Source organism: Pelobates fuscus, chromosome 4, assembly GCF_036172605.1.
Source record: "Pelobates fuscus isolate aPelFus1 chromosome 4, aPelFus1.pri, whole genome shotgun sequence".
Classification (NCBI taxonomy): Eukaryota; Metazoa; Chordata; class Amphibia; order Anura; family Pelobatidae; genus Pelobates; species Pelobates fuscus.
In genome coordinates, this window is record NC_086320.1 from 56,612,955 (window position 1) to 56,625,285 (window position 12,331).

The following is a 12,331-nucleotide window of genomic DNA, read 5'->3' on the forward strand; positions in this document are numbered from 1 at the left end:
ACAAATTCAAGCAGAAACTGGCCAAAAACTCACAAGTTCAGTAGATGCAAGACTTGTGAAGCTGCTATCAAATAAGGGGTCCTATGTTAAAATGTAACGTGATCTGTTAAAATGTTTAAAAAGTTAAAATGTTGTTATAAGTTTGATTGAAATAGCTTTTGATTTCAGTAAATAGGCTACAAACACAACAAATGACAATTTTCAGTTCTTTACAACCTATAAAGTGTTTTGAAACTTACTGTGCGTAATAATTTGGAACAGTGCATTGTAAGTTTTTTATGTTTACGAAAAATACTGTTATCATTAGGAGGTTTGATCAATAAAATTTGAATTGTTCTATTAATAGTTGATAACATGAGAATTATGCTGACTGTTATTTACATCAATTATTTAAGTAAATGAGAAAAATATCATTTGCATAATAATTTGGAACAGGGCGTATAACCTACATAAAATAAAATGCATTTAGCATTTTAGAAATTAGCTTCCAAAAACATAAAACATGTATGTTGCAAACAAATAAAACGGCAAATGATTAAAGATAATAAAGATAATTTAACTGAACAGGAATTACTTTTTATTTTGTGTCCATACTAAAAAAAAATTTTTTTTAAAAAAAAGTCTGGAACCTCGTCTGAGGCCTTTACCTGAACAATGAAACCCTAACTTTTCTGTAAAACTCCCAGCTGTTTCTACTTTGCATTGTGATTGGCTGGCTCTATGGCTAATCATATTGCAGTACTGTGGAAGTCATGCAGTGACACTGGGACTGGAATCTGATGGAATATACTTCACTAACAAACTGCAACTCCTAATGCATTTGTAGTAGACTCTGCACCCACTAATGTAACTATGCTTACGGTAACTAAATACGATAAATCTACATCCAACTTACTCAGCCAAGCCATAAATAATCAGGAAATAAAATTTAACCAAATATCTAACTTTATAAATAAATGTTGGCATAGTACAGATAGCCACAAATAACCCATATTTATGAACCTTTGTAACCATTGTGTGCATAGCCCGTAGCATTATGAATCTTAAAATAGAGTGTATTGTATTAATATTTTGTATAACAGCTGTATTTAATCCTCTAACTGTATGGTTGTTTTGTATTTACAGGTCATGCAGCTTGCTGGAGGTTGGGGAAAGCTCCTGCACGACAAACTATCCCCATCTGTTCTTGTGGAAATACAGAAATATGTCAGAATGCGGATAGAGAGGAAATGGCTTCCAATGTTCCTTTCAACTGAGGAATACAGAGAACGGCAAAAAGTACAGGTGAGTTCAAGTCGTTTTCCGTTTATCTGTAAACAGAGAAAATTTGGATAGTATTGTATAAACACTTATGGTAAAACCCAATCACCCACCTGTAAGGTGTTATAGTATAACTCAGTCAACCTGTGAGGTATTATGGTATAACCCAGTCACCTTGTGACGTGTTATGGTATGATCCAGTCACCATGTATGGTGTTATGGTATAACCAAGTCACTCTGTGAGGTGTTATGGTATGATCCAGTCACCATGTATGGTGTTATGGTATAACCCAGTCACTCTGTGAGGTGTTATGGTATGATCCAGTCACCATGTATGGTGTTATGGTATAACCCAATCACTCTGTGAGGTGTTATGGTATGATCCAGGCACCTTGTATGGTGTTATGGTATAACCCAGTCACTCTGTGAGGTGTTATGTTATGATCCAGTCACCATGTATGGTGTTATGGTATAACCAAGTCACTCTGTGAGGTGTTATGGTATGATCCAGGCACCATGTATGGTGTTATGGTATAACCCAATCACTCTTTGATGTGTTATGGTATGATCCAGTCACCATGTATGGTGTTATGGTATAACCCAGTCACTCTGTGAGGTGTTATGGTATGATCCAGTCACCATGTATGGTGTTCTGGTATAACCCAGTCACTCTGTGGGGTGTTATGCTTGCTTTTAGCTAGTTGCTTTGTGAAACATTTTATTGTAGCCTGGTCTCATATTTGGTGTAAAGTATGGTCTGACAGTAAAGAGCTCTAGCGTAAGCTGTTATCTTACAGTGAGCACAAAATATACATTCTATTTAGTATATATGCAGTATATATATTAGAATGTGTCTTCTTTTATTATGTGCATGAAGATGGTGCTTTCTGGATGTTTTACAAAGGAGTATGCATGTCCTCTCTCCTGTGGTTAAAAAAAAACATCTTCATTGCAGCTTCTTATACGTTAAGAGCGAGTAAGCTGCTATAACCTGAGGTGTTCTGACCTTTTTGCCGACATACAATAAAAATCCAAGGTCCTGTGATGGTGTAATCACCCAGCTGTCATGTTGCTTGTTAACATCATTCATCTTAATATTTCCTTGCAAAGTTTCATCAGTTTTCGTTGTGTGTTAGGAAAGTCTAATATTTCTCATGCAACTTCGGATAACTTCATAATTAGAAATTACTCCAGTGACCACTTCATTATGCTTCCCTGAATTTACTTTCATTAATCACCAAGGTCTGGTTCTCCAAAGGAAAGGGTAGACTGAAACAAGATCTACTAATCTCTCTTGGGCACTGCTGTACAATGTTTCCTTGGGTTGAGCCACAGATTTTTAAGATTGATATTCTAGATGCCTTGAAGTTATTAAAACAATGATGGAATATATTGAAACCTGCTTGTTCTTAAGCAGGCTGGGGTCTAGTGTAAGCTCTTGAGGGCCACAGCAGCCCTTGAGACTCAAATTGGAAAGCCTTGCTCTACGACGTTGAAGAAATTCCCATCTCTGCTTGGACAGGATAATATGTTACTTATACTCTACAGATTAGTAACTGTGCTTTGTTTATTGAGAAGGTTCTCAGGTAAGTGATTTATATTAACGCCATGAAGAAGAAAATTAAGTTCATAATTTTTGATTCCTCTGTAATCCTACACCTCCGTTCAGAGATAAGGCATATGGTGATTTTAAACATCGGCCTTAGGGGCTGGGTTGTAAAAACAGTTTCTTTCTTAATGCTAGACAGTCTCCACTTTGAAAGGTGAAAATAAATGTGATTGAGTCATAGCTACATATTAACGTACCCCATTGCCAAATGTTTACCTGCAGGAGAAGATTAACATTGCAATCCCTCTGGGATTGCACAAATTTAATACAGCAAATGTCCTGTCCGCAAAATGATTTCTTTGAAGAATGTTTTGTAAGAAAGATTATTTTGATATTTCTCCCATTTTCAGTTGTGTTTTGGAAAACTCCATACAATGCTTCTGCCAGGTTATAACATAAAATGCACTATGGGCAGGTCATATGATATGAGTCATCTGCTTAACATAAAGGATCAAAATTAAACACCAAATTTATTATTATTATTATTATTGTTATTATAGAAGCAACAATTTCTACAGCTCTGGACTTTTTTCTAATTTTGCATAGCTCACAGGTACCGGCCAACCGATTCTTCCACATATTTGTATCAACAACACTGGAGTAGCTTGAAAGTAGGCTATTTAAAGTAGTCTCTTTTAAGTAGGAGTTAAAACAACAGGAGTTGAAATCAAGAGGGTAAATATTGTTTTGCTCACTTGTGTTATTTGGTAACTGGGGATGAGTGCTAGCAAGATTACAAGTTTTATTCAGTGTACATCCTGCTGCATGTCTGCATGCCTGGATAAATCTGTCCAGGGTCCATTCCTCTGTGGTGGGTGTGAGCGAGTGGCTTTTCTGGAAGCTCAAATTGGAGATCTGGAGAGGCAAATTGCAACACTGAGGGAGATTGATAATCTTGAGAGGAGTCTGCTGCTCACTGAGCAGAGTTTAGTGGGTGCAGGTAGTGGATTGGGAGGAGATGAGACAGATGGAGAACAGGCACATAGCTGGGTAACAGTGGGGCGAGGAAGCAGAGGGGGAGGGAAGAGGAAAGGTTTAGCTAGTCCTGATCTAGTGCAGCCTAACAGATTTGCCCGTTTGAGTGAAGATGTTGGGTGCATCAGCTCAGGAGTAGCTGTACTGCAGGAAGATGTTCCTTCTAACAGCTGTGGGAACAGCCCCTCTAGTACGGGTGGGGTTGAGAGGGTAAGGAAGTCTAGACAGGTTGTGGTGGTAGGGGACTCTATTATTAAGAGAGTAGATAGGGTAATCTGCCACTCTGATCGACTCAACCGGACAGTTTGCTGTCTCCCGGGTGCTCGGGTCCGGCATGTTGCCGACAGAGTGGAGGGATTATTGGGAGAGGCTGGGGATGACCCAGCTGTCATGGTCCATATTGGTACCAATGACAAAGTCAGAGGAAAATGGAAGGTCCTAAAGAGTGAGTTCAGGGATCTAGGAAGTAAGCTTAAGAAAAGGACCTCCAAGGTAATATTTTCAGAAATATTACCTGTGCCGGGCGCTACAGCAGAAAGGCAGCGGGAGATTAGAGAGGTCAATGCGTGGCTGAAGTCTTGGTGCAGGAAAGAGGGTTTGGGGTTTTTAGAGCACTGGGCCGATTTTGCGCTTGGGTACAACCTGTATAGTCGTGATGGATTGCACCTAAACGGAAGAGGGTCTGCTGTGCTGGGGGATAGGATGGCTAGAAGGTTGGAGGAGATTTTAAACTAGTAGTAGGGGGGGAGGCTCAAAGCAATCTAGAAAATGGAGATAGGATAGAAATGAGATGGGCCTTAGCTCAGAACAATGGGGGTGGAGATGGGGGAGGGGGAAGCTCAGAACAGAGGAGGTATGTAATATTGATTCACAAAAAGTACAAATGACTCATGATAATATTAAATGTATGCTTACGAATGCAAGGAGCCTATATAACAAAATGGGGGAACTAGAGGCAATAGCATACACTAAACAATACGTTATAATAGGCATAACAGAAACATGGTGGGATGAGACACATGACTGGGCAGTTAACTTAAATGGGTACACATTATTTAGGAGGGATAGGAAAAACAAGAAGGGTGGTGGGGTATGTTTGTATGTCAGCCATGAGTTCAAGTCAAATCTTATGCATGTGGAGTGTGACGAGGAAAATGTGGAAGCTTTATGGGTAGATATCTGCTTGGGGCAAACAAAGGGAAATACGTTATTGGTTGGGATATGTTATAAACCACCAAATGTAAATATTAATGAGGAAGAACTGCTGTTAGAGCAAATTGGTGAAGCTGCAAATCGGGGGAACACATTAATTATTGGAGATTTTAATTACCCGGACATAAATTGGGATAGAGGGACTAGTACTTCAGCTAGGGGAATCCGTTTTTTGAATGTGTTAAATGACACCTTTATGTCACAACTGGTACAAGGACCAACTAGAAAGGATGCTTGTCTGGATCTCGTTATAACAAACAATGTTAATCTTTTAACCAACATTCAAGTAGGGGAGCATTTGGGAAATAGTGATCACAATATGGTAACTTTTGAAATAAACTCAAAAAAGCAAAAGCATGTGGGGTATATTAAAACGTATAATTTAAAAAAAGCCAATTTTAATAAGATTAGGGCAGCTCTACAACATATCGACTGGCATAAACGCCTTAGGGATAAAATCACTGAGGAAAAATGGAAACTATTCAAACAAATATTAGAAAGGTACATTTCACAGTATGTACCATTGGGTAATAAATATAAAAGAAAAAAATTAAAACCAATGTGGCTTAGTAGAGAAGTAAAACAAGAGATTAAAAATAAGAAAAGGGCTTTTAAAGCATTTAAAGCGGACCAATCAGATGCATCCTATATAAGATATAAGGAAGCCAATAATACTTGCAAAAAGGCAATTAAAGTGGCTAAACTAGAAAATGAGAAATTGATAGCCAAAGAATGCAAAACCAACCCCAAACATTTTTTCAAGTACATTAATTCTAAAAAAACAAAAAATGAAAGCGTAGGTACACTGAAAACAGAGATGGGTCTGTTAGTCAATGAAGACCAGGAAAAGGCAGACATTTTAAATAACTATTTTTCTTCGGTATATATTAATGAGGATCCTATGGCAAGAGATATGCATATAATTGCTGCAACAAACTTGCAGATAACTTGTGATTGGATAACGCGAGACAAGGTGCTACAGCTATTAAAGAAAATTAATGTAAATAAAGCTCCGGGGCCTGACGGTATCCACCCACGAGTACTTAAGGAGCTAAGTGGGGAAATAAGTGAACCTCTGTATTTAATTTTTCAAGATTCTTTTGTTTCAGGTATTGTACCGGAGGATTGGAGGAAGGCAGATGTTGTTCCTATATTTAAAAAGGTACATATAGAGAGATGGACGGATAGTGAGTGTCAAAGGACAGAGCAGGGGGTAACCCTAGGTACCCAGAGACAATAATGCCCAATAAAGTGATTAACCTATCCGACTTCCACCTTGAACAACATCACCTCACGCTACTGAATAGAGGATTATCTTTTGTGCCCACTCCGAGCTGTGATAAGTTTAACTGGTCAAAGGACCTTAATTTGTTTGGCCGCAAATTAGCTCTTAACATCCTTCATGCTAAAAAGGATCAAGTGCAGGCCAATGAAATGGGTCTCACCCTTGAGGACTTTGAACTTGCAAAAACCCTAGACTCACTTCTAGTCGAAAATGACATCTCAAGACCTCTGACTGACTTGAAACCCTCAAGCTACTTTACCCCCAACTTTGTGGACACACCCCACGTGGACCTCTTTATCCAAATGTCACTGAAAGAGCTAGAAGCCACACCCAACCAGGCCCCAGCTCTGAACAACCTAAATTTCATGGAACGTAAGGCCTTGAAAGACCTCAAACAATTGGAAACGGTGGTTATCAAACCCGCCGACAAAGGGGGGAACATAGTCCTCATGAATCGGCCAGAGTATGTGGCGATGTGTATGGCACACCTTGAGGACCCATCTCACTACAGGGCCCTCCCTTCTGACCCTACCAAGACCTTTACTGATGAGCTTGATACACTCCTTAATGACGCCTTGACTAACAAAATAATCAATAAAGATGAATTTCGTTTTCTTTTACCCCACAAAAATCCAACTATTGCCATGTTTTACTGCCTACCGAAGATTCACAAGGGCATTCGCCCTCCACCGGGTAGACCTATCGTTTCTGGCAACAACTGCCTAACAGAATCACCAAGCAAATTCATTGAAAAGATTCTCCACCCCTTGGTGGAAACACTACCATCCTATCTACAGGATACTAAATCCACCCTGTTAAAACTTCAGGACCTAATAGTTCCACCCTACACACAGCTAGCGAGCCTTGATGTCGTGGCGCTATACACCAACATCCCTCATGACAAAGGCATTAGGGCCTGTAGGCACTTCCTGGAGAACACGGCATATACTGACCCTCAGACGAACTTTATCCTCAACATGCTTGAGTTTGTCCTAACTCATAATTATTTCATATTTAATGACAAGTTCTACCTACAAGTCTCCGGAACTGCTATGGGGACGGCCTGCGCACCGACCTATGCCAACTTATTTTTGGGGTGGTGGGAGCAGTTTGTTGTTATGACACCACAGTTCCGCCACTTCCATGACTACATCATAAGTTGGCATCGGTATATAGATGACATGCTATTAATGTGGTCAGGATCCGTCCCCCTATTCCATGAGTTTGTTAGGCTACTCAATGACAATGACATAAACTTAAAACTCACGTGCGTCATTGACGAACATGAACTCGTCTTCCTAGACCTGAAAATGTTGCTATAATTGGATGGCACAATACAGACCAAATTGTTCAGAAAAGCCACCTCGACAAATAGCTTACTACATTGGGACAGCCATCACCCATTTAAATTAAAAGCCTCCATCCCGTACGGCCAGTACTTGCGCACCAGACGAAACTGCTCGGAGGACCAGGCATTCTTCAATGAATGCCAAACACTAAGGTCCAGATTTAGAGAACTTGGCTATCCAAACAGGGTTCCGAAGAATGCTTTCCATCGTGTTTGTCTCATGGACAGGAAATCCACATTAGCATACTACAGGCCAAAACAAGACCAAAAATCTCCACGCTGTATTGCCACATTTGACCAAGGTTGGTCACCAATGTCTAAGATCCTCAATACCAACTGGCCTATACTTCTACACAACCCAATTCTTTCGAAGGTTCTACCGGAACACCCTCCACTGACAGCTCGCAGGCCCAGGAATCTCCAAGATCAACTTGTCCGCAGCCATTTGGTAACTCCCCCTATCGCCACAAATTTGCTAACAGGGACAAAAGGCACCTATAGGTGCGGACACTGTAAAGCCTGCCAGTATGTTTTACCATCGAAACTTGCTACTTCAACACAAACCCATGTCTCCGTTGAGACCAATGCACTGGTGAACTGCAATACCACAAAAATTATCTATCTAATTACTTGCAGCTGTGGCATACAGTACATTGGTAAAACGTTCCAACAGTTTAAACGGAGAATTCTACAACATGTAACTTCAGTTAGAAATACGCTGACACCCACTCCGGTAGCGAGACATATACAAAACTTTCATGGAGGCAACCCGCAGAACCTCACCTTCCAAGCCATTGAAAAATTACTCCCAAATCCAAGGAAGGGTGATTTTAACAAAGTCCTGCTGCGCAAAGAATCCCAATGGATTTTCTCGTTCAAAACCTTATCACCTCTGGGTCTGAACGAGGAATTTAATTATACCCCATTTATCCACTAGGAGATCACCCCATTTGAGTAGCCGACTCTGTTCTGGCGGGTCTGTATGGACGCACCGACCCAACGGCGGGCCCAGGGACCATGGTATACATCTCCGAAGTTGCCCAACTCCATACACAACTTACTTCAGCTTACCTAATAATGGCCACAATAACCCTAGCACACATTCTAGGTGTGGCATATGATTATTATTTCTTTCTCCATCTCGATGTATTGATCAAACAATACTTAGCTCATGGGGATTGTCACCCTGATATCCGGTGACCCTCATGCTACACAGCACCAATTATGTCTGTTCTGGGATTTACATGCACACGATTATCCCAACGTCATGACTATCTCCCCCAACATGGGTAATCCATTCTTGTAGATACAGTCAACCAAAGTATATATTTCCTTTTGGTTATCCCCTCCACCATTGTAGTTTGAGAGGAACTATCATTCTGATCATATATAAGGGTATTAGAATTTCATCCCGAGATTAAGAATGCACTTCACTACTTTTTGAGCTTTTCCGGCCACCGTATTTCGACTCCTCCCCCTCATCCCCCCAGGAACCAATCAGGGGCTTGAGCTGGCTATTTAAGCTTTACTTACCCGGGAAGTCTTTTCCCCTGACGAGCCTGGTACACACAGGCGAAACGTACGTCGGGACAGACAGCTGGGAGACCATACCCGACCCTGTCAAAACGAAAACCGACTAAAAGACCGACTTTGGGTGAGACCGTCACCCGACCCACTGAACCTTAAAGCTGGGTCACCACCACCTAACATTCATACCGATTCCCCTTTTGGGACTCTCTCCTGTACTATTATCGCACACATTACCCGATAGGGTTAGCGGCACATCTACAATTAAGGACTGCACTTTCCTTCTCTATATACCTCTTTCCTATACCTGGTGCCCATGAAGGCATCATTCTCTTTTACCCTATATCCGGCTCGATTAAGCCAGCTGGTTAAACAAGCAATTCTTGCTAGGTAACTGATGACGATTTTTTCAGCCTCAACTTTACAACCCATGGGGCACAGGTATAGGGTCTAGCACATACGATTTGATACACACCCATTTCTTGTGCCAGTGTACCCACTCTCCTTGTGGATACTTGCCCATACGCACGGCTGACTACTCTATGGTAACTAGTTGCATCTCGGAGAGTGGCCCACCACGCACTGCTTCTCCAAGCAACTCGCCTCACCATCTGTAGCCCTGCGACAAACATTAGACATGTGCAGATGAACTTTGGTAATATTTGCAACCACTGAAATAGGTAATACCCCCTCACGGGGAAACCTTCTCTCTAGCCTAATGGGTATCAGTTTGTAATCTAGATAGCAAAGTAGGATGAACTGATCCTACTAGCAACTGACCTTGGTAGTTTAAGCCCTAACCCGCTACACTATTTCTTCACAGACGGACCCCGTGACCACTTGCAATAACTGTAACAGGCAGTGGTGCACGGAAGTATCCAGACACATTAGGCTCCGACTGTTAACTCAAGCACTGTATCCGTACAGACGCACTTTGTTATACCTGTAGACACTCTATACCCAGTAGTGTACAAATGTACTTTGTTACCATTGCAGACACTTCACATGAAGTGATTACTGGCTAATTCAACTCGGCTGTTCTCTCATTGGAAGAGGAAGCACTATCAATACTGCTCTGAATAGTTCTTGTCACTTATTATAGTGAATTGACGAAACATCTCTTGTACACTGAGGTATTCAGCCCTGCCGAGCCCTTACTTCAGTACCAAGGGATCTGACCCGCTCTCAGCAGGTCTCTCACTACTGGAGTACCCTGTTGCCTGCACCCTTTACCCAGTACTGGAGCTAGGTAGTGGTTTTATATTAGGTGTTTTGCACCTTATGTATTTGTCTCCCCTCCTTCTTCCCCCCTTGTATATAGTTCAGTTTGTGTTGTGTGTTGTTTTCACTGAATAAAGTTATCAATTTTAACTGTTCATTTACGATATATGGTGTATATCACCATACTCCACAGGACAGACCCTGCTCTTCTCTTGTTCTCCTATATTTAAAAAGGGTTCAAAATCCTTGCCTGGAAATTATAGACCTGTGAGCTTAACTTCTGTGACAGGGAAATTATTTGAACGGCTATTAAGGGATAATATTCAGGAATTCATTGGGAAGAACTGTGTTATTAGCAATAATCAGCATGGTTTTATGAAACATAGGTCATGTCAAACTAACCTAATTGCATTCTACGAAGAAGTAAGTAGCAATATAGATCAGTGTGTTGCAGTGGATGTGATCTACTTGGATTTTGCCAAGGCATTTGATACGGTTCCTCACAATAGGTTAGTCTTCAAACTAAAAGAAATTGGTCTAGATGAATATTCTTGTTCTTGGGTAGAACATTGGCTTAAGGATAGAGTACAGTTGTCATAAATGGTACATTTTCAAGCTGGACAAAAGTGGTAAGTGGTGTCCCTCAGGGTTCTGTTTTGGGACCGCTTCTATTTAACATATTTATAAATGATCTTGAAATGGGCATTGAAAGCCATGTATCAGTGTTTGCAGATGACACAAAACTTTGTAAAGTAATAAAATGTGAGCAGGATATTGCCTTGCTTCAGAGGGATTTGGATAGATTGGGGGACTGGGCACTAAAATGGCAGATGAAATTTAACGTAGAAAAATGCAAAGTTATGCACTTATGCACTTCGGGGTTAAGAATGCACAAGCAATTTACACCCTAAATGGTAGTGAACTAGGGATAACCACACACGAGAAGGATTTGGGAATTGTTATAGACAACAAATTAGGTAGCAATATGCAATGTCAATCTGCCGTTGCTAAGGCCAGTAAGGTTTTGTCATGTATAAATAGGGGCATAAATTCTCGAGATGAAAATATAATTTTGCCTCTTTATAAATCGCCGGTAAGACCACACCTTGAATATGCTGTGCAATTTTGGGCACCTGTTCTAAAGAAGGATATCATGGCACTAGAAAAAGTGCAGAGATGAGCTACAAAATTGATAAAAGGAATGGAGCATTTTAGTTATGAAGAAAGGTTAAAAAATTTTAATCTCTTCAGTTTGGAAAAACGGCGCCTTAGAGGGGATATGATAACATTATACAAATATATTCGGGGCCAGTACAAACCATTATCTGGAAATCTATTCATAAACAGGGCTATACATAGGACACGAGGTCACACATTTAGGCTTGAAGAAAGGAAATTTAATCTAAGGCAAAGAAAAGGTTTTTTTACAGTAAGAGCAATAAGGATATGGAATTCATTGCCGGAAGAGGTAGTTTTATCAGAGTCCATACAGATGTTTAAACTGCAATTGGATAAATACTTGCAAAAACATAACATACAGGGATACAATTTCTAATTAGTGGGGTAATAGCTGCTTGATCCAAGGAGACATCTGACTGCTATTTTGGGGTCAAGAAGGAATTTTTTCCTAGTTTGTTGCAAAATTGGAAGTGCTTCAGACTGGGTTTTTTGCCTTCTTTTGGATCAACAGCAAAAGCATATGTGAGGAAGGCTGAACTTGATGGACGCAAGTCTCTTTTCAGCTATGTAACTATGTAACTACTGGAAAACGCCAATCTATTCAGTTTTTCTAATCCTCTACCAGCTGTCAATCAGACAACCAGTCCTGCTACTTCCTGCTACTTGCTTTGGTTTGTTTAGCTCAGTGGAATTAAGAGGCAGGAAATTGCTCAGA

The 12,331-nt window shown here is 40.6% G+C and overlaps 2 protein-coding genes across 2 annotated transcripts in view; one reads left to right on the plus strand and one right to left on the minus strand.

Annotated features, from left to right (window-relative positions):
• POLR2K (RNA polymerase II, I and III subunit K) overlaps nucleotides 1-11,530 on the minus strand; it is a 153,090-nt gene extending 141,560 nt beyond the window's left edge. The window contains exon 1 of the mRNA XM_063451208.1: nucleotides 11,521-11,530. The gene's annotated coding sequence lies outside the window, so the exon portion shown is untranslated. The remainder of the gene's footprint in view (nucleotides 1-11,520) is intronic.
• RGS22 (regulator of G protein signaling 22) overlaps nucleotides 1-12,331 on the plus strand; it is a 110,279-nt gene that overhangs the window by 72,289 nt on the left and 25,659 nt on the right. Inside the window, exon 19 of the mRNA XM_063451206.1 lies at nucleotides 1,126-1,284. Within this exon, the coding sequence (XP_063307276.1) occupies nucleotides 1,126-1,284 (159 nt within the window). The remainder of the gene's footprint in view (nucleotides 1-1,125; nucleotides 1,285-12,331) is intronic.